A 24,303-nucleotide genomic window follows, 5' to 3' on the forward strand; every position below is an offset into this window, starting at 1 on the left:
TATATCACTGCTATTTCACTAAATGGAAAGATGACACTTAACTGTTATTATGTACAAAAGGGAAAAGGTTTCCAATGTTTTGCAGCAAGAACTGTGAATATAATAAAAATAAGTAGTAACTATCATTGAAGGCTGCACAAGAAATTTATGAGTTGATGAAAAAGGAGGAAGAGATATTGTTTTTATTTGCATTCTACCAACTTTGTTGCTGCTACTGAAATGCTTACGTGTTCATTTACAGCAAGGTTGTTTGAAGCTGGTATTTAGTGAAAAATTAGTGCAACACTTGAGTAGGTTCCTGGATTTGTAGCAGGAGGCTTTGAGGACTTGATTACTGTACACTTTGTTTGCAAACAAGCAACATGCAGAAGTTCTCCATCCAGAAGTTTTTTGTCACATTTTCTTTCCACTCCTTGGTAACCAGTGGGTGGACTGCAATTGTCACAGAACAAGAGATGTCTTTTTATCTCTGTATCTCTTTATATTTGTTAAATTATTGCTCTTGAATTTACAGTCATTGAATGTGAGCACGGAATTCTGCTTCCTTCATTCAAGGAAACTTATGGCAAAAAGAGTATTTATCTTCCTGATTCTTGCAGTACCTGGGAGTCAAGGGTTTTGGAACAAACACAAGCAGGCCAAGAGATTAAGAAGTGCTGAAGTCAGTGAGCTAAGCCAAGGCACCACCTCAGTTCTGCAGTAGTTGAATAGATAGAACAAGAAAGCATCAGGAAACACTCCACTGTGGCTCCTGCATCTACAGCTTTTGTTCTCAGACATAAAAAGGAGTTTAATCAAACCCAGCTCCATAATGGTTGACTGTTAAATGGTTGAGAGGAAGAGCTACTGCCTTGCTGAAAATGACATTAATCCTTCTTTTCCTTTCCCACAGTTCTTGCCCAAGTTTTGGGCTGTTAAAAGACTGCTGGCCCCTAAGAAAGCAGTGGCTGCCCATTCAAAACCCACAGCAAAGGCTGTGATGGGACAGTTTTGGTCACTCCTGTTTTCATTAGTAATAGGAGATGAAAGAAGCTGACCATAGGTCAGTATGAAAAACTTAGTTCTGCTGGTGTCACTGACAGTTTTCATCCCTCCAACACCTTCTGAAATCTCCATCCTACTTAGCCATAGTCTTACAAACCCATCCCATTCCAGAGAAGTCATTATTTAAGTTGTTCCTGTATCAGGAGCACACAAATGTGTAAAGGGCTGAGCACCAGACGTATCTGTCCTGCTTATGCCAGTGCTCAACAAGCTGCTTGCTCACAGCACAGAACTGGGATGGGGCACTTTGTGCTCTTACAGCTGCACAGATGCAGGCACTTTTAATGCCTCTTGTCTGAAAAGTGAGATGGAAGCTTGTATTTACTTACCTAACACTATTTCTTGCCTGTTTTCTCCATCTCTGCAGCAACTGAAATGCTCCCCCTCCTTTTGGCAGGCTACTGCTTTACTGAGGGCGCACTCCACAAGTTTGCCTTTCCCTTACTTCATTTTTACAAGCACATTGAAACAGCTGTCTTGAGGTTTTTCTGTTCTTCCCTTTGTCTTGATCTACCTGATAACGCTGTTTCAGCTTCTACCACCCAGGCTGCATCTTGAAATACCAACTTCATTGCTTCTTTTCAAGCAAAATTGCCCCCCATTTCAGTTTTTTTGGGTGAAGAAATCTGGCTAGGGAAGAAAGGCATGGAGCAAGCTGTTTGTCGTTTGAGATCTCCATCTCTATTTATTCCTGGGCAGGGGAACATAAAATAATCTCTTCTTCTCTGAACTTTAATAGGTAATAATGTATTTTGAAATATTTTTATGTTTTACTGTTGTCTTAAAAAAGAACTTATGGGAATTTATAGGTCACAATCAGACCAAACTGAGCATTTTTGTTCAATGTATGATAAAATGCCAAAATCTGACAACCATTTTGAAGAAAATCATTGTGTGCTGCTCTTAACTGTTTATGCAAGTGACTTTAAATACTGTTTGAAAAATAGATTTAGCTAGCCTGTATTTCCTCACTGGTGGATTACAGAAAGGCAACTTGTACCTGTACTATTCAAGATATGAAGGTAAGCAAAAACTAGTATATTTGAGAATTTTAATTTTTAAGTAATTGTCTTATGGTGCCAGGAATAGCACCACTCAAGGCTGTGTGTCAGTGAAAACAAATTTAAGTTCTTCACCATTGTAGCCCATGATAAATTCTACAGTTTTGTTTCATAATTTGACATTGATTTTATATTTTGGTTTCTTTCTATAGTAAGAGTTCTCAAAAAAGTTCCCATTCAGTCCTGACTGGTAGTACTGGACATTGATGGACAAAAAACCATGAAAGTCATCTATAACTTCAACTCGTAACAACTTGAGTGCATGATGGGAAACAATCTTTGAATTTCCAGCCTTACGGGTTGTATCATTAATGCCTCATCTGGACGTGTTCTCTAGATGTATTTCTCCAGTAGAGACATGGTCCAAGGAGCACTGTTAGCTCTACTTGACCGGGAGATCGAGGGGCCGGGTGTCCAGGGATGTGCCCAGCCGCATCCCTGACAGCATCCCTGGGGCTACCCTTCCCGAGCTCCCCGCGTGCTGCTGAAGCGCGTAGTTGGGCAGAAGCACGTGGAAGGTGAAGAAGAGGAGAAGCGGTGCCTGAGGACAGATGTGGCCTCTCGGCTGCCCCGTGAGTTGCTCCTGCTGTGGCTGCAGCCTGGTGGGAGGGAATTCGCCCTGCCCGGCTGGGGTGGCCCTGTCGCCCGTGGCTGTGATGTGACACGGCAGCCTGGCTCTCCTTGCCGGAGACTCCGAGGGCTGCGCCTCTCGGGACAGCGGGGCGAGGTGCGGTGCCGCGCCCCGGGGCATCGGAGCCGCGGCCCGGCGGGGACACGGGCGGGCGGGGACACTGGCGGGCAGCGCCCGGGACGGAGCCGGAGCCGGAGCGCGTCCCGGGGGCGGCGGGCGGGCGGGAGGCCGGGGGAGAAGGCGGAGGGAGGGCGGGCGCGGGCGGCGCCGGCGGGAGGGGGCTCGGCAGCGGTGGCGGCCGGCGGAGCTCCGCGCTGCGCTCCTCTCCGGCCCGCGGGGCGAAGCGAACGTGAGCGGCGTCGGGGCCGGGACGGACACCGAGAGCCGGGGTAGGGAAGGAGCGGTGGCGCGGCGGGGCTGGCCCGGGCCGGCGGGCACCGTGGCACTTGTGCCCGGCGAGCCGGGCTCGCCCCGCCCCCGGTGGCGGCAGCGCTTAAGGGAGAACGAGTCGGGGGCGGGAGTGCCGCTGCTCCGGCACCGGGGCTGCTGTCGGTGCGCACCCGCGGAGCGCAGGGCTGGGCGCGGGGAGCCGTGCCGCTCCGTGCCGCTCCGTGCCGCTCCGTGCCGCTCCGTGCCGTGCCGTGCCGTGCCGCTCCGTGCCGCTCCGTGCCGCGCCGCGCCGCTCCGTGCCGCGCCGCGCCGCTCCGTGCCGTGCCGCGCCGCGCCGCTCCGTGCCGTGCCGTGCCGCTCCGTCTGAGGAGTTCGCCGGCCGCGCTCCGCCGAGCGCTCCCGAGCGGCAGAGCTGCCTCGGTCCGGCGTGTCCCGTTCCCGATGTAGCTCAGGAACCGAGGGGCTTCAGCACCACTTTGTAATACGGGCTATTAACGACCGCTTTTTTTTTTTTTTTTTTTTTTTCCTTCCCCCTTCTTTTTTTCCCCCCCCGCCTGGGAACCTGGGAAGGTTTTGCTATTAGGAATGTCCTTGGAGTAGAGATGGGAGATAAAGTGCAAAGTAACTTGCAGAATTGGTTTCCGAATTACGGTGCGTCTAAAAACCAAGTTTGTGCTTCAGCGAGGGCACTGGGAACTTGAAGGCTTCAGTGCTGGTTAGGTTAAAGCTTTGAAACTTGAATTTGTGGGAGTAGAATTGTTTTGAAAATAAATGTTTAAAAAGTGTGATTATGATCTCAAAATGATCCAGTTTCAGTATTTCACTTTTGACTGTGGCTGGGCTGGTTAAATACTGTCATTCTTGGAGTTTGTTGTTTAGCGTAGTTTAACCTCCAGATTTGTTTGTATTGTTTATCTTACTGCATGTACATAACCATGATATATTTTATACATTATTTTGTGTTTATTATGCATGCAGGGACTCTAAATTTCCTTTAGGCTATACTTGTATTGTGTAATGCTTGCAGATAATTGTTTTACCCTGTGCATGATGAACTTAAAATGTGATGCCATATCATATCACTCAGAAAAGCGGAAAATTAGATTTGTACCACAGACTAATATTATGGAATTTCTGCTTCAAATGTCATTTGAACAGTGGTATGCCTTTTACAGCATTGTGTATATTTGTTTTTATAATTGCAGATGCCTTTTGATTGCAAGACTGCTGAAATGGTTTGAGAGCTGCATCTCCTTTCCTAACCATGAACAGTTCAAAATCACCAGGGCTGGCTGGATTTGGAGTCTTGAAAAACACAACATGCCACACGGAGAAAAAGATTTCAGTTTTCTTCTCAATAATCTTCATGACGGTGGGAATTTTGTCCAACAGTCTTGCAATAGTAATTCTCATGAAGGCATACCAGAGATTCAGACAGAAATCAAAAGCCTCCTTTTTGCTTCTTGCCAGTGGTTTGGTTGTCACAGATCTCTTCGGTCACCTCATCAATGGAGCCATTGCAGTGTTTGTGTATGCATCAGATAAAGACTGGATTCGATTCAACCAGTCCAACATTCTGTGTAGTGTTTTTGGCATCTCCATGGTTTTCTTTGGTTTGTGCCCACTCTTCCTGGGCAGTGTGATGGCTGTTGAACGGTGCATTGGAGTCACTAAGCCAATATTTCACTCTACAAAAATGACTTCTAGACATGTGAAAATGATGTTGACTATGGTATGTCTGTTTGCTGTTCTTATAGCTTTGCTGCCTATTCTTAGGTTTAGAGCCTACCAAATTCAAGCATCGAGGACCTGGTGCTTCTATAAAACAGAACATGTTGAGGACTGGGAAGACAGATTTTATCTCTTACTTTTTTCTTGCCTTGGGTTCCTGGCCCTTGCTATTTCATTCCTGTGCAATGCTGTCACAGGAATTACCCTCTTAAGAGTCAAATTTAAAAGTCAACAAAGACAAGGCAGATCTCATCATTTTGAAATGATCATTCAGCTCTTGGCTATAATGTGTGTTTCTTGCATTTGCTGGAGCCCATTCCTGGTAAGAGCATAATGTATTTGCCAATGTTTAATGCACATCACTGTATAAAAGTTATACTTTTTTGTCTCCAGGTTTTAAAGCACGTAAGATGTGATAACAGCTCCACCCACTCACTGATAGTAGTTTTATAGCATATTGCCCATAATGTATGTACCTATGCATGTATAAAAAACTGGTAATTATTCTCCACTTCTGATCAATAATACAGTAAGCTAAATATGTAGTAATTGTGAGGACTACATTTCCAGTACTGTGGAGCAGACAGAGGTAGAAGAATCACGACTAGAATAATTCAGAACAAATATTGAGCTCTTCCAAAAATTCAGTCAAATCTAGGATTGGGAAGTCTTTTTACTTTGTATGGTGTAAATAATTTTTTTATTTATGGCGGTCTGATTGCTGTTATTTCAACAGTTTACTGCTATTTGTGAGCTTTGCTAGGGCAGATAACAGTTAAGAACCTAAAAACCCTCCCCTCCATTATCAGGGTGTGAAGGGCTTTGCTTTAGGGTTCTGTTGAAAAACAGTGGTTGGCAGTGGGTTGAAATCAACATGTGGTTTAGACCTAAGCAAACTGGGTTTGTAATGTGGACAGATGAGCAGCAGAGCTGCTGTGGGACTGTCCCTGCTCTGACTCCCGCAGGGTCAGTGCTGGTAGTGCCTGCTCTGTCAGTGAGCAGGTCAGAGGAGGTGGGATTGTCATATGGGAAAGAATTTGACAGCTCCAGCTGTATCATGGCATTAGAAAGCTGCTGTTAGCTTAGCCTCTTTTAGTGTAGAAAACTTGTCTGAAGAACTTTAGTTTTTTTGCTATGCTCAGAGGTTTAAATCACAAGTAACATGGAATCTTAACTTCCCTGGAAACAGGGTCCTGTAGTTTTCCAATGATATAAATGAGCGATTTTGGTTTGAGCTGACAAATACTGACATTTAAGTCTGAGATCTGTATCAGATCCAGCTGTATTTCATCTGCTCACTGCCTGTGGTAGAGTCTGAAGTTACCTGAGTTAGTTAAAAATTAGATACTGACTCTAACCTGGCTGCAGCAGTTTGGTATCTGGCAGGTAGCATTTAATTAATCCAGTATTGCCAGCTTCAAGGCAAAGTCTAGGTATGAATGTCTGCAATCACTGAAATGCACAAAACCTCTTTCAATTTTGTTCCAATCACAGAGAATTTTTCTAGTCTTGCTCTGCAGCATAGTTTGAATTCATGTTGGCTTCTGTCAGTGTCGTGGCCGTAGTGTATGGAGCATAAACAAAGTTGTCAGAGCAGCAGAGCAAGTTTTGTAGGGAACTTCTTTACAGTTATTTCAGACACTATCTGAAGTTTGGTGCAAGCCATAGAATGGTTTTCAAAATAAGGATCTCATATGATGACTTCACTTCCCATGAAAAAGCAGCATTATTATCCTCTGATGACATTTTTTTTAATTTAAAATAATTGTTCTTAAAAGCAGGGATTAATTTGGTTTTGCAAAAACCTTGGGTGTCAGAAGAGCTATAAACTTTTTTAGTTGAAAAGAGATGCTTCATTTATTCAACACATTAAGGGACACTAAATTGCAACTATTACTGGTTGATTTTGTTATTCCATTCAGTTTTAGTTATGGTGTATATTAAATATATATAAAATTATAGTTTTAGAAATCGTGGCAATCTAATGAAATCCAGCACTACTTTTGTTAAAATATTTAACTTCATCTAAGTGGTTGTTGAAGATGAATTATTGGTCTAGCAGGAATTTTTTTTCAGACCCTTTTTGGTGTTTGCATCAGCTTGTGATGCAGGCCAGTGAACAAGTTCTTGCTTAATTTTGGACATGGTGTTTTTCGGGACTGTGTTGCAGAGGGAAGCTGGTTCACAAAGAATTCTGATTCATTGGGTGGCAAATCTGCTGGTGCTTTGTGATGCTTTGCCTCTGGATTTCTTTTGAAATGAGATGAGCCAAACTTACGCCAAAATCAGCCTGGTATTATGAAAAATAGTTCTACAACGTGGACAAATTTAGCTTGGAAATGAAGGGTTTAAAAAACAAAAAAAGTAGATATAGTGTGGGATTAGATTCTTGGAACAAAGTTTCAAGGAAGTGAACAGTCAGTGTTTTAGCCAGAAAGTTTCGGTGGGAAATGCAGTGGGACAGGGTCTTCTGTGGGTATTTCCTTTCATAGCTGTTAGGATCATGGAGTTTATACCAGTTGATTTGCAGATTTATTTATCCATTACTTGTTTTGATAGCAACTGAATACAAACAGAATTACAAGTGTGGTGTTAATTTAGCGAGTTTTTTGGCCTGCAGTAGAATAAAGTTTTGTCCGGAGCATACTGCTCAAGTGCTACATTGAAGTGATCCAGGGTTTATCAACTTACATGCTTTATATTAATTGCTGATTCAAACCTGCTTGTCTGATACATCTGAAAGGTCTCAGGGCTTTTAATTTGTGAAAAGACTGGTTTACATTCTGTAATATAATCATCATATACCAAAATAAGTATTTCTTGATATAAATATGAGCAGGTGTTTGTAGGTGAAATTCTATGGAAAAGGATGTAAATACATGCTTGTTCTGTGATCATTTGCTTCTTTAATTTTTTTTCTCCAAGCTAAATCTAAAAGTCAGAATTTGAAGTCTAGTGTTTGAATTGTGAATTCTACCTATGTTCTCTGTCCCAAAGAGTATACAGAACAAAATGTTTCATGAGAGTAAAGTGCCTCAAAGTAAACCAAAGTTATTAGAAACCAAATAAACTTCTGGAAGAGAAAGTGGAGGAAGGCAATGCGTTTTATACCACATGTGGTTTGCAGATACAAGAGTTTGGATTCATTTGGTGTTGGGGGAGTTTTAATTTATTTCCCTTCTGTTTTCCATCTAGTTTGGTATGTCCATTGACATATGTGTAGGGCTACCCTAACCGAGTCTGTCCAATACTGTAATCCAACTGCAGATTTACTTCACTATTAGATTTTAAATGAATTTTTTTTTTTCCAACTGGAGTTAATATTCCGACATTGTCACTGTCCTGTGAGAAAATCATTTTCAGATGTCATTAGAGTCACAAGACCCTGGATTTTCCTTTATGGTGTCTGGAGTGGAACTGAACTTGACTTCTGCATCTGCACAGTGATAATGAAGTTGTTTGGAGGCCTATTTACACATGTGTGTAAATGTATATATAGCTAATACTTAATAATATAAATAACAATAAATAGTATTGCAATCAGTCACCACCTCTGTTTTAAGACTCCTGAAGATACGGATGGAGCGTTTTTCAAAAGCCCAAGGCATGGCAATGTGGAGCTCTCCCCGTGGCTCTTGGACAGGGACCTTCTGATTTCTTTTTTTGCCTTTGGATTTCCTTCCCAAAGCTCCATCTCATCTACTTTTCAAAAATAAGCAGCTTTTCCAAGTTTTCTGCCACTGTGAGGGAATCTTCCCTTAATGAAGTATGAGAATGAGAGGTGCTCCCTGCTTCTTCCCTTATGGGGGAACACTGATGGCTAGGAGTTGACAGCAGGAGAAAATTCACAAAAATAAACCCCAAAAAAGGGAAATTGGTGAGTTTTATAATAATATATGTAGTCAATGGTTTGCAGAGGCACAGTTGTTCTGACAGTCCAAATAATTTTGCTCTGTGATGGGTAATTCCAGGTAAATATGTTCTGAAGATACTACCTTCAACTTCTCCGTTTTCTTCATCCTTGAGAGAGCCTTAGCCCTTTGCTAAGGGTATGCCAATTTTGCTGGATGAGTTTGGTCCCTGGAGGCTGCATTCCCAAAGCAAATAACTGGGCAGGAGCCTTTTGTGACAAGCACCTCTGATGAAATACATTGTTACATAAAGCTGTTTTTTGGCTGTCACTTGACATCTGGCGTGTCATGAAACAGCTTGGTTTGGAGCTGTGCTTGTATGAGCAAATTCTGACATCGCTATGTCGTATTCTGTAGGGCTCAAGGGATAAACATATTATAAAATTTGTTTTTCTGGAGTAGCAAAGAGAACTGTGTGTAACTATGGACAGGAGAGATTTATTTCAGAGTGAATTTATTTACAGGAACAAATTATGATACGGAGAAATTTCTAATCTTTTTCATGTGTGAAACACAGCCTGAGAAAAATACTTTTAGATTCAAATTATTCTTGTTAAGATCTTTTTCCATGCAGTTAACTGATTAATTTCATTCCAGTTTTACCTCCCCTCTGCTGCTGGAAATAGCCATTCCTGTTTTTATTGGAAAGAACTCTGTTTATTTCATGTGAATAAATCAACTGTTATTCAGTTGCTTTTTTTATTGCTTAGATGAATTTTTATCAGCCCCTTCTCATGTAATCTCTTCTCTTTCCAATTTTTTAGGCTAATTGTGTCTCCCTGAACTTGCTCTGACTTTTTCTTTTCCCCAGATTGTCTCATGCAGTGAGGCTTGATGACTGCTTTTCGTGCACCTAGGGCTGCGTTCAGCTTGTGATTTATTGAATCACTTCAACTCAGAAGCTGCAGGTGCTGGTCTGAGTGGTCCTTTCAGACTGTGTGCTCTGGAGCTGGTGAGAAGCTGCTGTACTAACAGGGAGGCTTTCACTGCAATGCCCGTACCCCATCCCAGCCTGGCTGCTCCGCCAGCTGTTTTGGGTGCAGAGCCAGGCTCAGGGCTGGTATCTGCTAAGGAGCTCAGTTTTTTGCAGTTCTTGCACTAAGTAACTTCTGAGCCACGTCCTTGTGCACAGTATAAGGTAGTTGGATGTGCAAGGCAATCCTCTACATCTCGTTTGAGTGTTTTTGCCTGTGTAGCCTTGTGTACACTTTGTCAGGTGTTCATACCTGTGTTACTCTTGAAGTCTCTCCCTCTGTTCTTGTTTTCTGTCTTCTTTATTTAGGTGGCAGTTTAATTTCTGTTGCACTGCCTTATGTGTGCAATGGACATCATATATGTGAGCTTGTTGCTTTATTAATGCTGTTCGTATGCCTTCATTGCTGGTTGTATTGTCCCTACAGCTTAAGATTTACTAAAAAATTTATCCCTTCTGCTCTTGCGACTGGTGGTTTCTCAGAATCAGAAAGTGCAGCTGAGGAGAAGCAGGGAGATGTCCCAAGATGCAGGTCCGTGTGAGGCTGCTCTGCAGAAGTTTGTTATTATCTTAGTTTTTATTAGTCAAAGCTGCAGCCACCGTGAGCTTCTTGTGCCTGCACAGGCACTGTCAACAGGGAGAATGATCTGTTCTTTTGAAAAATAATAAATTAGGCTTTCAGTTTCCACAGGTGTGTTTCTGAAAAGTGAAGGAGATACACTTAAATATGTTCAGCTAACCTTGCGGCTTTCAGTGCTGTTTCAAGGCTTTCAGAGGGGAAAACAACATTTACCTGTCCTTTTCAAGGGCTCAGATTTTAAAGATAATCAGTGATAATTCCTATGCTTGTGCTGGCTTTTGTCGTTGAGTTCTTTCTAGAAAGTTTGTCTGCTGACGCTGCACAAGGACAGGATGCCTTTTCAGCAGAAGAGGTTTGTGTGGGGTGTGGAACCCCTCACACCTGCCTGTGCTAGGGCAAGTCTCCCGTGGGACAGAGAACCCCTGGACACTGTCTGTGCATCTCTGAGGCTGAGTGCAGGCCCATGTTAGGAGCCCACTGCTGTCACAGTGGTTTTAATAAATGAAGCAGTGTCATGGGGAAAGGAAAAAAAGCTTTTTGCCAGCAGCAGGACTGCTGGGTATGCCTCTTTACCTCTAACCTGCAGCATTGATATAGGGATAGTTGTTGTTGACTGTAGGTAATTATTTCTTTTCCAGACTTCGCTGTGTCAGAGGAGATCAGGAGTGTCAGTTTGAATGAATAAAATGCTCCCTGAGCTCCTCTGAAAAACAATTGTCAAGTTTGATTGTCTTTTTGAGCCAAATTAGAGAAAGGGCTCCCACTCCTATCATGGTCTTCCTTGCTTGAGTTTCTCAATAGATCCATTAACTGTGCAAGTTCAATTACTGCTCTTGCTTGAGTTTCTCCTAGCATCTGATAACTCAAGGTTAAATTACTGAAAGATTACTTTCTTTGCTAATATTATGGCCCAAAAGGTATTTTGAAATACATAACTCATTTTACAGGTTAAGAGGAAAGAGAACACTCACTTTTGATTGAAGTTTTTGTTAATCTCAAGACAGAAGTTTCTTTCCAGCTTAGTTTTCCATGGAATAAGGTTTATTTAGCAGCTCAGACAATTTGAGTGTGCTGTTGTTTGTCCCCAAGAAAATAGTCCTGGAAGGAATTTGCACGTGGTGGTTGAGAGAGTGACAAAGTTTAATACAATGTGTTTAAAAGTCCAATCCCCCTGTTCAGATGTGTTTCTAGGAAACCTTTGGATAAGATGTTCATACCTTTCTTAGTATTGGTTATAGAGAATTTTCTTTAATTTTGTGTTCTTAAGTAACACAGCTGCCTAATTCCACCAGGTTACATGAAAACTGGAATGACATTAATTTTAGACTATACCTACCTAAAATGATCCTGAATTTTAAAAGTGCTATTTTGGTGTTCAGAATTGGTCTCTTCCTATTGTCATCTTTTTACAGTACATAGAGATCTTACAGGGCTTATTCTTTCTGAGAAACATGAATCATTTTAACAAAAATGTTTATAAGCATGGGCCAGGGTGTAGTTCATCACAGAGTGCTTAGAAAGTCTATAGTAATTGTGGCTATATTTGTAATTCAAGTGTTTACCTCCTGCTCTCAGAAGTCAGAGAGCTGAGATACTCTCAACAGGAAAGTGCTGGAGAAGAAATGGGCAGTGATGGTAGGAACCAGGGAAGGAAGGAGGGCTGAGATTGACATATTGCCCTTTACCAGAGGCTTCTGGGGAAGCATAAATAGAATTTTTGTTATCTATGTTTACTTGTGCTGTTTGGAAAAATTTGCGTAAAGCCTTTTCTATTAATGCAGTGCCATCAGAATACAATAAGGTTGTTTGATTTGGAGGGAAAAAGTAGGGAAGGCAGGTTTCCAGTCACGTGAGAACATGGCATTTTCAGAATAATGTGCTTCTGGTTTTCTTTTATAATTGTTTGCTTCTCGATTTTTAAATTTAGATTAATTCTGTATATACAGAATTAAACTATGAAATACAATATTTTTTTTCAAATAGCAACTTTCACAGAAAAAATTTTTTTTTTTTTCAGTTTTGAAGTTGCCATCTCAAGAAATAAGTCAGCAACTTTCACAGAAAATATTTTTTTTTTCAGTTTTGAAGTTGCCATCTCAAGAAATCAAATTCTGAAAACTTCACCAAAACAAATTTGCCATTCATAACCTTACCTTGTCTATTTCACTTGGTTAAGTTTTTGGATTCTGTGTTTGATATTAAAAAGTAAGTCAGTTTGACATTCATTCCATTGTTTGAGATAAGAGAATTCTTCCTGTTTCCTAGATATTACACTTATTCAGGCATTTCTTACTTGAAAATGTCATACACTGCATAACCATCTTTGGAAAATGTCATACATGGCATAACCATTTTTGGATGGTTATTTTAGGAAAGCTGTCTTTCCTGACTATCTAAACACTTTAAATGGTAAAGTTGTTGCTGAAAAATCTCAGGGAGTAATACACTCACATGGAAAAACTCCAGAAGGTCCTTCATCCTCACCAGTTTTAATGACAGACATCAGGGTGTAATATATATTCATGTATTCTGTGAGAGAATATTTTTTATTATAATTATTATGGTGTTAATTCGCTATCTGAAGTGCGGCATGGTGCTTTCTAGCACAAGTTACTTGTGTCTCTGGTGCTGTAGAATTGGTTGATGTCTGAGAGGAATTGCTGAGTTGCAGTTTGGGTTGAGGCTCCCTGAGGATGGAGGTTCCCTGTGTGCCCACATTGCAGCTCCTGTGGGTGTGCTTTTGGAAACAGCAGTGCTCAGGGAGCAGAGCACTGCAGAGAGGGTTCACACCAGGGGTGGCACTGAAGTTTCAGCAGTCGACTCTTTCTTTGGGATTAATTTTCATATTGGGTGAGGTGAAACAGATGAACAGTGGAATGAACAGAAGCTGCTTTGGAGGTACTGTGCCATCTCCTGCTGTCCTGGACCTGTGTGCTGCCCCTCTGGAGGTCTGGGCTCCAAAGGTACAGGAGTGGGGTGGGATGGAAAGGATTTGCTGAATCTGCTCAAGAGTAACCGTGATGACTGACATGAAGACATGAGTACATGGGGAGGAAAACTCTTGTGCTGGGAGGGATGGGACCAGCTGTATTCCCATCTGCTTCACTGCATGGAAGAGAGAAAGAGAGGCGGAAAGGAGTCAGTGGTAGCAGTTTCTTTTAGGATTTACAGTTCATTAGTGAATTGGAAATAAAATTGAATCCACCTTTTACCAGAGGTGGTACTTTTGCAGAAGTAATTCAGAAGTAAGAAATAAATCACTTTTAAATGGAGACTTGATTTTTCTCTTCCATCCTCCTCCTGAAAGGTAGTTGAGCAAAATAGGCCCTTGCAATTTATTTTCCAACAAAAAAGAAAAAGGTAATTGTGAATTATATATTTCAACTTGGTAGATATATTGCTAATTCATTTGTCTTGATATTTCTGATCATAGCTGCTTAGTTTACTCCTTCAGAATGATACACAGAATAGGTCACTTTAACAAAGGTGATCTAAAAAGAATGACAGGGAAGCAATGAATCCTGTCTTCTTTTGCCTCCAGTGAGATTTCTTCAAGCACTGCAGATCAGATAGTACCAAGTGATTAGGTGACTGTGACTCCAGTCCATCTTCAACAAGGACAGGATCACCAGTGGAGGTTTAAATAGAAATTAGGAAGACATTTCTTCATTGAAAGGGTGATGAGGCATTGGAATCGGCTGCCCAGGGAAGTGCTGGAATCACCATCCCTGGAAGTGTTCAAAAGGTGTGTGAATGTGGTACTTGGGCGTGAGCATGGTGGTGCTGTGGTAATGGTTGGATTTGATGACTGTAGAGGTCGCTTCCAACTTTTTCAGTCTGTTCTATGGTTGTGGAACTCTGCAACTCCTCTTCCCCCAGGCTGCATATAGTTGCTTTTTTCTTAATTCAGGCCGTTCTCTTCATCCCCAGCATTGTGTGTTATTTGTGATTCTTTCTTGGGATATTTGTAGGTTATTAGTGGGAGAAGTTATATCGCTCCTAAATAAATTAGAATATTTATTTAAGCATTAAAAATACATTTTTTCCCCCAAATGAGTGTGAAAACCTGTAAAAGTAAAGCAACAACAGAGAAGTAATAGATCATTTCTAGGGTTTGAAACTTTATCCAACTGACAGTAATGGAAGGATAAATTAATCCCAAATATGTATAGTCCTTGCCTTGCTAAATACTTAAGGATGGTCCCTATTATAGTTATTAGAAGTACTCTCTCATTTTCTGGTCCTTTAAATTGTTGTGTAAAGATTCTCTGGCATTGCTGGGTAAAGAATATTTTCATTCTATCCATAAAATAATTTTTTTTTTTGCAAGAGGTTTTTTGTTACAATTTGTATTCCTTGTTCTTAGGCAGGAATACATTCCTCATGCTGTTGAAACAGGCTTTCTTGTAGCTTTAAAGCATGTAGCTCAGGAAACAGGTTGTTTATTTGACTTTGGTATGGACGCTATGTCTTTTCATTATGAAGTGAGTCATCTGCTGTTTCCAATGCTAGAATCTTTTCTATCCGTACCCACAATGCTTTCCTTTCAAATGAGTTATCAATTAAGCAGTGAGAGTAATTACATTGCTAGCTACTTGAACTGAAGTATTTCTTACTTTGATGGCAAGGAAAGGATTGTCAATCCAAGATAGAAATATTTGGATTATTTAGGAGAAAGAAAGAGGTGACCTCAAATGATTTATTCAAGCCCAACATGAATTTATCCTGCTGCAAAACTGATGCAAAATAGGTAGTGTCTAAGCGGAAAGTTGACAGAAAATAAAAACTTCACTTAATGTTTGCAAGGTCATGCACACAGACCTGCCCCTGCCCTCTGGTTATGAGGCTTACTTCATAATTTCTTTCCTGTCAACTTCAGTGAGAAATTGCCTGGTCACAGACTAGGCTGTGTCTGAGAAAGGAATATGAGAAAATATTTGTATTTGCTTTGTGAAAAATTTTGTGTTTTCCTGTTTTCTCTATACTTTTTGGACTTTTCACACCTCTTTCACACCTCTGTAGCTTAACAATACCTTCAAAATGTTTATGCAGTTCCTTTGTAAGGGGGGCAAATAGTGAGCCAGTGGATCCACTCTTATTTTTTTAGTGGCATTGTTATTTTATCACAGAAATACACACGAGAGAAAAGGAGACTCCCTTGTTCTAATGCTACGTCTCATCATGCTGATCCTGCCAAATTGTACTAAGGAGTTACTACACATGCTCTTAAAAGTATTCCCTGGGCTCTAATGTGGTAGAAAGCTGGCTCATATATTTTGTTGTCTACAATACCTTTTAAAATTGGCGTTTTTTAATAAAATCACTATGCTCAGTTAGAATTTAATTGCTAAGCTAAATGATCGTCTGGTATATAAAGTTGAAGATATAGTTAATGTTTTTCTTTTAGAAAGGGAAAGGAAAACATTAGGGGAAAAATATACAGATCTAGAACATAAACAGCATTAAGTGGCACAAGTAGAACAGTGTGTGTATTAATATTTTGATGGCAGAAGTGGTGCACTGCATATTGTTCTTGGAAGCTCTTGTTTTTAAACTGACTTGCAGAGTCACATCAAAATAAAACGAAGCATACTCAGCTTTGTTGCAACAAATGTTTGGCTTGTACACTGCATGATCAATATAGCAATGGTACAGGCAATTTGCTGTCAGTGTTTCTTTTTTAACAGCTCTACTTGGGAGATATAAAATGGTACATAAAATGTGAAGTTATATGCATTTTTATTTCTTTCTCACACTATTTTGCAAATTTATTTTCTGAAGATCTGTGTTTATAGAGTACCACAAAATGTCATCCTGTAAGATCCCTTGCCTGTTAGACTGAAGCTGCTTTTATAAAATGAAAAGTTCCAAAATCTCTAGGAATTCAAAATAAGTGTATATTTTTTGTTTTAGTGGACTGGGATCAGTAAAGTTCTGCCTTGAAACCTCTGTGGTTTAGAGGAAGGGGATTTGCACCTCAGGGTTCGACATAGGCAATAGTGACAAAATAGAAGTGTTGTGCAAATACTGAAGAATCCATGGACTTCCTTCCATTAATGGAAATCCTCAGAATGGCTTGTAAGGAAATCCAAAGGAAGAGGCTTGGGAGGGTCTGCAAGGTTCCCACAGGGAAGTGAGTCTGAGGGCTGAGCTGCAGAAAACAAGAATTTCCGATATTTGTCTATTCTGCTTTCCATGTCAGTCTCTTGGTGACTGGGTTTTATCCAGTTTCCTGAAGTCAAGGATAGAACCTGGATTTAGAGCCTGTGAGGTGAAATGCATCAAAGTCTCATTTTGGTCTTATTTCTTAACTAGCTCTAAAGTCAGCTGCTTGTTTTGACTGGCTGTCCTTGAGTACTAACAGGAATGTGACTAAGCAGCACAGCCTTTGAGCCTATTGGTTGTCCTTGTGTAGATCCAATTGCAAGGAAAATTAAATTAGTGCTGTTTATGTTTGAAGAGTGGTGTGAAGCCTTGGAGCAATTTTTTGGTTTATTGCCCTGAGCTTTGTCCCTAAGGGAAATGGTAATTCTCTGATGCTGTCTGCTAGATGCAGAATTGAAGAAGTCAACAATTTCAAAATGTTTAAAAAAAATTTCCATCAGACTTTCTGGACCTTGCAAAGTGAGCTTTGATTTTAATGAAGCATAAGATCGGACGGAAAGTATGTAGAAGTTTAATGTATTGTGTCAAGTGCTTCCTTGACACAAATCTGATTTCTCTCTCTATATTTTTAGGGACACTGAATTCTCAGATCCTTTCTTAAACCAGCAAGGACTAGTATGAGTCAGAGTAACTTTACATCTTTCAAGCAGGTAGCCTTGGTTTAAAAAATTGCTTTTAAAGTTGTGCTTTTATAGTACCTTTTATAAAGAAAGTTTGAATTGTCATAGTTACATCATGTGATTTTTTTTTAAATTTTTTTTTTTTTTTTGCAAACCAGGGAGACATACTACAGCTGTCTTCATATAAACAGTGTATAAATTAGCAGAGTGCTACTTGGTTTCTTACATTTCTAAATATGTTAGAAAATGCCATGAGTTACGTGTATTATTTACCAGCTGGGGATTAATTTTTTGAGTCATGCTGCTGAATCTGCATGAATGTTAACTTCAGTTGTGGAGATCAAAGGTGATTAGATGTGATGCAATAGTGCTGCCTCTTCCCCAGTTGGGTACTGCTGCCTACAGAGAACAGAATTCCTTTGTCACACCAGCCTGGTGGACCTGCAGGGAAAGGAAAAGAGGGTTTGAACTGGTTCCCTGACTTTGAACCAATGATTGACCTCTGACAGTCAAATAAGAATAATTGAAGTGTTCTTTTTGTGCCCATGGAGGTGATCCCACTTTCAAAAGTCCACTTGGCACTGCACCAAGTTCTGGTGGCAATTTCTGAGCTGATGACTTGAACCATTTCAGTGACATGAATTTCTCACACCCAGGAAGAAAATGCAGACTGTCTGTGTGTTTTGCTTCAATGAAATCCTTTGTTAAACAGCTGGTAGTGTATTATCTTTTTTATAAGCTATGGTTTCAAACTGACTTCGGAACAGTATTTTAAGAATTTATATTGAAATAAATAGACTATGAAAATGTTAGAGAAATAATAATTTATATTAACTTCATTCCATTCCATCCCTCTTCCACTGAAGTTTAAGTCTTGTTCTAGAAATCAGCAGATCATTTTAGAAAGGCTCCAGAACATAGTCTCCTCTTTGCACAGTTGCTTGCAGTTTTCATACATGATTTTGCAGAAGATGTGAAGAGCCCCCAGAACAAGGCAGTCTCTTTGGAGGAGTGAAACTCTTTCACTTCATACTCAAAGTGATGGCAACATATCCTGCTGTTCTGCCACAAGTAATTTAGTGTAAAAATGCTCATGCTTAGGGCTGCAATGAGATTCTCTGTCTTATTCCATTTCTATGTGGAAATCTTGGCCTCCCAGAAGTCCAAAAAGCTTTTATATTAGTTTTAGAGATATAAGAAAGAAAATATTTTAAAATTTCTGCACAATACTCCCAAATAATGTTAGTAATATGGTTAGGAAAATCTTATAAACCAAAATTTTTAGATAATTAGATTTTATCTTACTGTTTCAAATCCAGGGACCTACAGCTGAGTTGCTTAAATGTGTGTCTGTGGACATAAGCTCTACTTGCTCTGTGTGAATTTAGATGGATTATTTTTTGTATGTCTGATGTTCAGAAGAGGCAGCTGAAATGTTCTGGATGAAACTTCTCCAAGTCAGAATCCATATCTTATGTATCAGTTTTCCTTTTTGTCCTGATTTACTTCATACAAATCCATAATCAAAGCAGAAGTTGTTTATGTTGAACAGCAAATTAATGGATTCACTTAGAGGTGATTACTTCTAAATGCAAACACTTCTCACAAATGTTCTAGGTAACATGAGAAAATAAGTTTTACAATATCTGGATGGAGCTACTGCTTTTTTTTTTTTTTTCTGGACATGAAATTGCACTGAATTTGGCATTTATTAACTCCAGAAAATATGAGAGAGGAACAACAAAAGAATTTTTAAGTACATTGAGAGGCAGATTAGTAGCTTCTATGTCTGTATTAAGTCAAACATGCTGTATGGGGTAAGGACATTGGTCTGTGAGCTCTATTGAGCTGTCCTTTGCTGCCCAGTCCTGTGTGTAGAGTAAGGAGTATTCTGTCTGAGTTTGCCTTGTGGTATTGGACTTCTAATAAATAAAATGCAGACTGTCCTGAAAAAATATCCCATGTGAAGCCAAAGGAGCTGTTCAAGTTTGGGTGGGCTGCTGATGTCAGAGAGGAATGTGCCCAGTGGTTGGGGTGAAAAGCAGATTCAGGGAACTGGCTTGTGTTTGTGTTGGCTTGGTGCTCAGACATTCCTCCTTCTCCCCTCACCAGTTCCCAGCTGTGTTCCTGCCAGTCCTACCAGCTTCCTCAGCAGTGTTCCTGAGGCTTCCTTTGCTGCTCCCATAGAAGCCGTACAGAAACACTCCATCAAAGGCTTCATCAAACAAGTTCAGTGTCCTTTTTGGAGTTCACTTTGTGCCATGCAAGCTTGTGAATGGCACCACTCAGATGTGGTGACCTGCAAGCTATAAGTAGGGTCTGGAAATACAGAGAAGCATTTAAAAATAAGTAAAATAGGTTTGCTGGCATGTTGAGCTTTAGGTGTCTCTCTTCATTCATTGTTATTCTTTAGTTTTGCTGTTGAGTTTCTTTTCAGTGCATCTTTTTGAAACTACAACCCTGTGCATGGACAGCCTGACCCTACTTCTCATTGCCCAATAAATCAGTGTACTCACAGCATCAGCTGTAAAATATCTTGTTTCTTAGTTAAATAACTGCAGTGCTTTAAAGGCTTTGGAACAAAAAGCCTTACAGTGTTTCATCGTTCTACCAAAAAAGTCTTCTTGTGGTTTCAACATTAATAACCAAGAGAGATAATTTACCCTCTTCTGGCAGATTCCTGGCTTGGCATACCAGGCTTTCCTCACACAGGAACTCAGGTTACAAATGCCCAGTGGCAGCCAGCCTGTAAAGGAGGTATCTGCAGGGCAGGAGTCCCAGTGGCCTGAGTTTCCCTGGGGCTGTGTCCCTGCAGAGCAGGGGGGCCAGAGCCACAGCTTGCTGGGCTGGTGTGGCCCTTGGGTGTCCTCTGCCAGATGCTGCCCTGCTGAGCTGGTCTGGAATTCCTCCATGTGGAATTATTGGCTCTGGTAGTGTTGTTGCTGTTGGAGGTCTGTCCATGTCTTGCAGCATTTCCAGAGGCGAATGAAACCCTCATGTCTCCACTGACAAGTGGCTTTTGTCACCATGGCTTAAATTTTTATACAGACCTCTAAATCCTCTAGTGTCAATAAATTGTGTTCTGCTGCAGTTTAAAAAGCATGAATCTTCTTGTTGAAGTCAAGGTACTGTGTTCCTTATGCAGCCTTTAATTAGGAAAATGTGAAAAAATAAATAGTTATAAAAACGAGCTGACCTACCAGTGGATTCTGTCCTTGAGAAAATCCATTTCTGGAACAGTCTTGGCAGGCTTTGTTAGATAAATTCTGGATTAAGTTTTTACTTGTTGCTCAGATCAATCCCTCATTTTGGAGGGTGTTCTCTGGCTGGTTGCCATCCTCTGCTTAAAGTTCAGCAGAAGTAATTCAGGAGAGGCACATGTATGTCCTTTGTAAAACATTAGAGGATTTCTAGGATGACAAATCTTTTATGCCTGAAAGTATTTATGTTGCAATTTGGGATGCACTGATGCTGTGAAGGTGTGAAGATTAGAGACAATGTTGAAACGATTTTACTCATTTACATGCTCTCTTTGTATGTTTTTTAATGTACAGTTTTAAAATACTCAATTTTCAGGTAACTTAAATACTCTCTTTGTGTGTTTTTGGATGCATAATTCTAAAATATTCCCCTTTTCAGGTGACCATGGCCAGAATTGGGATTAACGAAGGCCGCTCAAAGGACACCTGTGAAACGATCCTTTTCGCTCTCCGGATGGCCACGTGGAACCAGATTCTGGATCCCTGGGTGTACATTCTCCTCCGCAAGGCTGTTCTTAGGAACCTCTACAAGATCACAAGCGGATGTTGTGGCGTGCACGTCATAAACTTGCACATGTGGGAGCTCAGCTCCATCAAGAATTCTCTTAAGGTTGCAGCAATATCAGAGTCACCAGGAAGTTCCAAACAGATAAACCTCCAGCCTCTCAGCTCTATGGGACAATAAAGTTTAACTCAGTCTATGAAGAGATGATGGAGGCAACTCTCTTACGTGGGCAGTACTTTAAAATGAGTTCCAAGGCTCAGTGGTTTGGCATTGTTTTAAATTGTGAGTGGTTTGCTATTACTGCTTACCAGTTTGATATTGGTACTCCAAAAGATGCCCTTGAATGTTTTAATTCACTTTAGTACATGGAAGGGAAAAATATAGATGATTTAACATTCCAGTGCCAGTTTTGGAAGGGATGTATTCTAAAGTGAAGAGGGCTCCTTACAATACTCCCCACCAAACCTTTCACTTTAACTTGACTTCAAGTGCAGAAGTGATCTCCAGGGTGATTTTCAAAAGGGGTAGAATTTTCTACCAGAGATACCCTCAAATCCTTTGCAGAGTCACTGTTGTCTAGAATAAAGTCAAGCATCCTTTCCATAAGGGTATTCTGTGCTCCTAGGCATTGAATTTACCAATTGTATATATAAAAGACATTTTCCTTATGCCCAGTTTATTACATGATCCACTGTGCTTCGTTCATTGACTTGATCTCTTAATCATTTACTGTTCCATTAATTTTTGGGAGAGTTGAAAACTCTGCATCATTGTTAGTGTTCCTTTCAAATCACTGACAAAACCCGAGGTTCCCTTTGGGAACAGAGAAGCAGATGAGCTCAGCTTCCTTATAGTTATGTTTTGAGGTGTATTGGTGAGCTTTTAGTCCTTTCAGCAAAATCTGTTGAAAATAACAGGCATAAAAAAGTGGTTAGTCTGTGAAAACAGTGGTTTCCCCCTCCCTCCCAAACTGAAGGATGATTCTGGAAGTGTTCCCCTGGTGCATGTACTGAAATTCCCATGTGGTACATCTGCTTCATTTGTAAAAGGTCACGAGTGTGTCGTGAAAATATATGTGACCAAATGAGCACCTCTGCAGGGAACTGCTTTGGGGGCAAGGTTTAGTTTGTGAAAGCAAACTGAATGCTCAGTTTTTGCAGGGTCTGTGTCTGAAGAGCTGAGAGCATTCAATAACTTGAAGGTACCAGAAAATTTTCAGGACAGCTTCACACAGAAGGCCCTTCACCTTTAATGCTGCTAAAAGAAGCTTTGGTTTTTGTGACTGTATGCTGTTCAGAAGCCAAAAATGAGAGATATTGTTTTAAAATAGGTCTGTGTTATTTTTACCTACTTAACTTCAAATAACTATGTTAGTGGAGTGTTGGTATATTTGAACAAAGTAGTTAAAAACAGATTCACTAAGAAGACAGTCTGAGGGACCAAAACTATTCACAAAGTACAAATTCATATTGTATGTGAGAATAGTTTGTAAGTCAGAAAATAAAAACCCAAAAGGTTTAAATATTTCTTTTTTTTAATTTTTAAAGCTATTTCCTTTTTGTTTTAAAAAGGTTGAAAAATAAGTGGGTTAAATAACCCTGTACTGAAATGGCTTTATTTACCCTAAAGAATTTCTGTATGTGATTTTTTTTCTCAGTCATGGGGCTGATAAATGGTGGGCAGATTTGATGCTGGTATAAGTTCTGCACTAGTGCTTCATGTGAGTTCTGCTGAAATCTGGAAGCATTCAGCCAGTGCTCAACTTGACTTTTTCATTTCGTAGAGTGTGATGTCACTGTATCTGTTGACATAAATTATTTGTTACCTATGGAAGATTGTTGTTTTAGCAACTGCAAAATAATGTTGGTCTGTAAATTGTTGAGATATTTGATTGGTGAATGAAGCTTGAAAATGTTCCATTTTGTTGTGTGAATAAATGTAGCTTGTGTTGTTCACTCTGACTGGCTTGTAAAACAACAAAGCAAAGTTTATATGTATATGTGATTTCTTATATTTTGTGTACTGATACACATTGAATGTAAATTGCAAAGCCTCATTAAAGTTACCAAACTGTATCCTGAGAGTTAAGGTGTTTTTATGTAACCAGAAAGATGATCCTGAGTTATTAAAAAGAATCATTGTGACAAAAAACATCACACTGGATTCAATCCAACCACTACCATTCCCGTGTGTGTGAAGGCAGAGAGGAGGCCAATGAGAATTCAGGTAAGAGGTGCCAGTGCTTGCACATAGCCAGGACAGTTGGTGGTCTGAGGCAGAGAAGATCATGTTCTGATGACCCATGCTTAGAAAATGCAAATAGAAGTGGAACTGAGGCAGTTTGGTGCTTGGGATGGAAGTGTGTTTATCCAGGTATCTGCCTGTGTTTCACATACACTATGAATCCTGAAAAAAACATTTGAGTTTTGCTGTGGCTATTTTGCCTTGCTCAGTGATGTGATAGCTTGCAGAGGCAGCTCAGGTTGCAGGCACCCAAGGACCTGTTACCACTGAAAGTGATTGGATTATCATTTCACTTCATCTCACAGAAGAGCCAGCGACGTGCTGTGTTGTATGATTAGCAAGTTATATGTTTTATGGAATATGAGATTATTAAAAAAACAGTGGGATGGCTTCACATTAGGATCTGAGTATTGCCCAGGCAGGGAGAAGAGGACAGTCTGCTTAGGGATGTGCTGGTGGTCTCTTCAGAAGTTGGCTAACGATGCGAGCAGTCATGAGCTGCCTGTTTACTGCTGGCAATAATTAGTGCCTCCAGAGCAGGCAGGGGCAGTAAGTGCTCTGGTGGGAAGAAAGTGAATCTCATTTCTGACTAATGACTGTGGAAATCCTCTGGGTGGGAGAATATTTTAATCTAATTGGGATTTTAAGCAGCAGCAGGCTATATAAGGAAGCAATTTATCCTGAAATGAAGTCCTAGCCTGGGCTGAACCAATGTGTTGAGGAAAGAAACCATCAGTAAGCAATTGCTCATCACGGGGATTATGCAAATACCTGTAGTTTGTTACCTGGATACAAAGATGGAGAGCAAGGTTCAAGGTCTTTTAGATGTGATTCTTGAGACAAAGGGTCCACCTTGTGGGTTTATTATCAGATTTCTCTATATTAAGTGTTTATATTAGTTTAGTCTGATATGTGAGCAACAATTTCAGGAATAGCAATATGTACCAGTTCTGTAGCCATGGTGATCCTTTAGGACAAGATGTTGGGACCTTTCAGATGTGCCTTACCTGCCAATGCACTGCTCCAGGATGTTACAGGTAACTCAGCGCTTCACTGAATAACAGCATAGATTGGAATGAGATTTAATTTTCTTGGGAAAATGCTCAAATGCCAAGGGAATTTACAATGCCTCTGGTGACTTTTATTGCTTCCTTTAAAAAAATCAGATGCTTTTCCATTTTAACATCT

General features: G+C 40.5%; 1 protein-coding gene across 7 annotated transcripts; it reads left to right on the top strand.

Moving 5' to 3' along the window:
* The first annotated feature begins 917 nt into the window (after positions 1 to 917).
* PTGFR (prostaglandin F receptor) lies at positions 918 to 22,943 on the top strand. 7 transcript variants are annotated; one of them, XM_041421818.1, is made up of 6 exons: positions 918 to 1,042; positions 1,631 to 1,783; positions 2,258 to 2,677; positions 3,697 to 3,777; positions 4,332 to 5,179; positions 20,746 to 22,943. In XM_041421818.1, exons 5-6 carry the CDS (start codon positions 4,391 to 4,393, stop codon positions 21,049 to 21,051), a joined length of 1,095 nt encoding a protein of 364 aa, XP_041277752.1. In that variant the 5' UTR covers positions 918 to 1,042; positions 1,631 to 1,783; positions 2,258 to 2,677; positions 3,697 to 3,777; positions 4,332 to 4,390; the 3' UTR covers positions 21,052 to 22,943. The 7 variants fall into 7 exon arrangements, with proteins under 7 accessions (XP_041277752.1, XP_041277759.1, XP_041277754.1 ...); XM_041421825.1 differs by having other exon boundaries at positions 4,332 to 4,858; XM_041421820.1 differs by having other exon boundaries at positions 3,710 to 3,777.
* The last annotated feature ends 1,360 nt before the right edge of the window (positions 22,944 to 24,303 follow it).

Source organism: Onychostruthus taczanowskii, unplaced genomic scaffold, assembly GCF_017590055.1.
Source record: "Onychostruthus taczanowskii isolate IOZ18803 unplaced genomic scaffold, ASM1759005v1 scaffold7, whole genome shotgun sequence".
NCBI lineage: Eukaryota > Metazoa > Chordata > Aves > Passeriformes > Passeridae > Onychostruthus > Onychostruthus taczanowskii.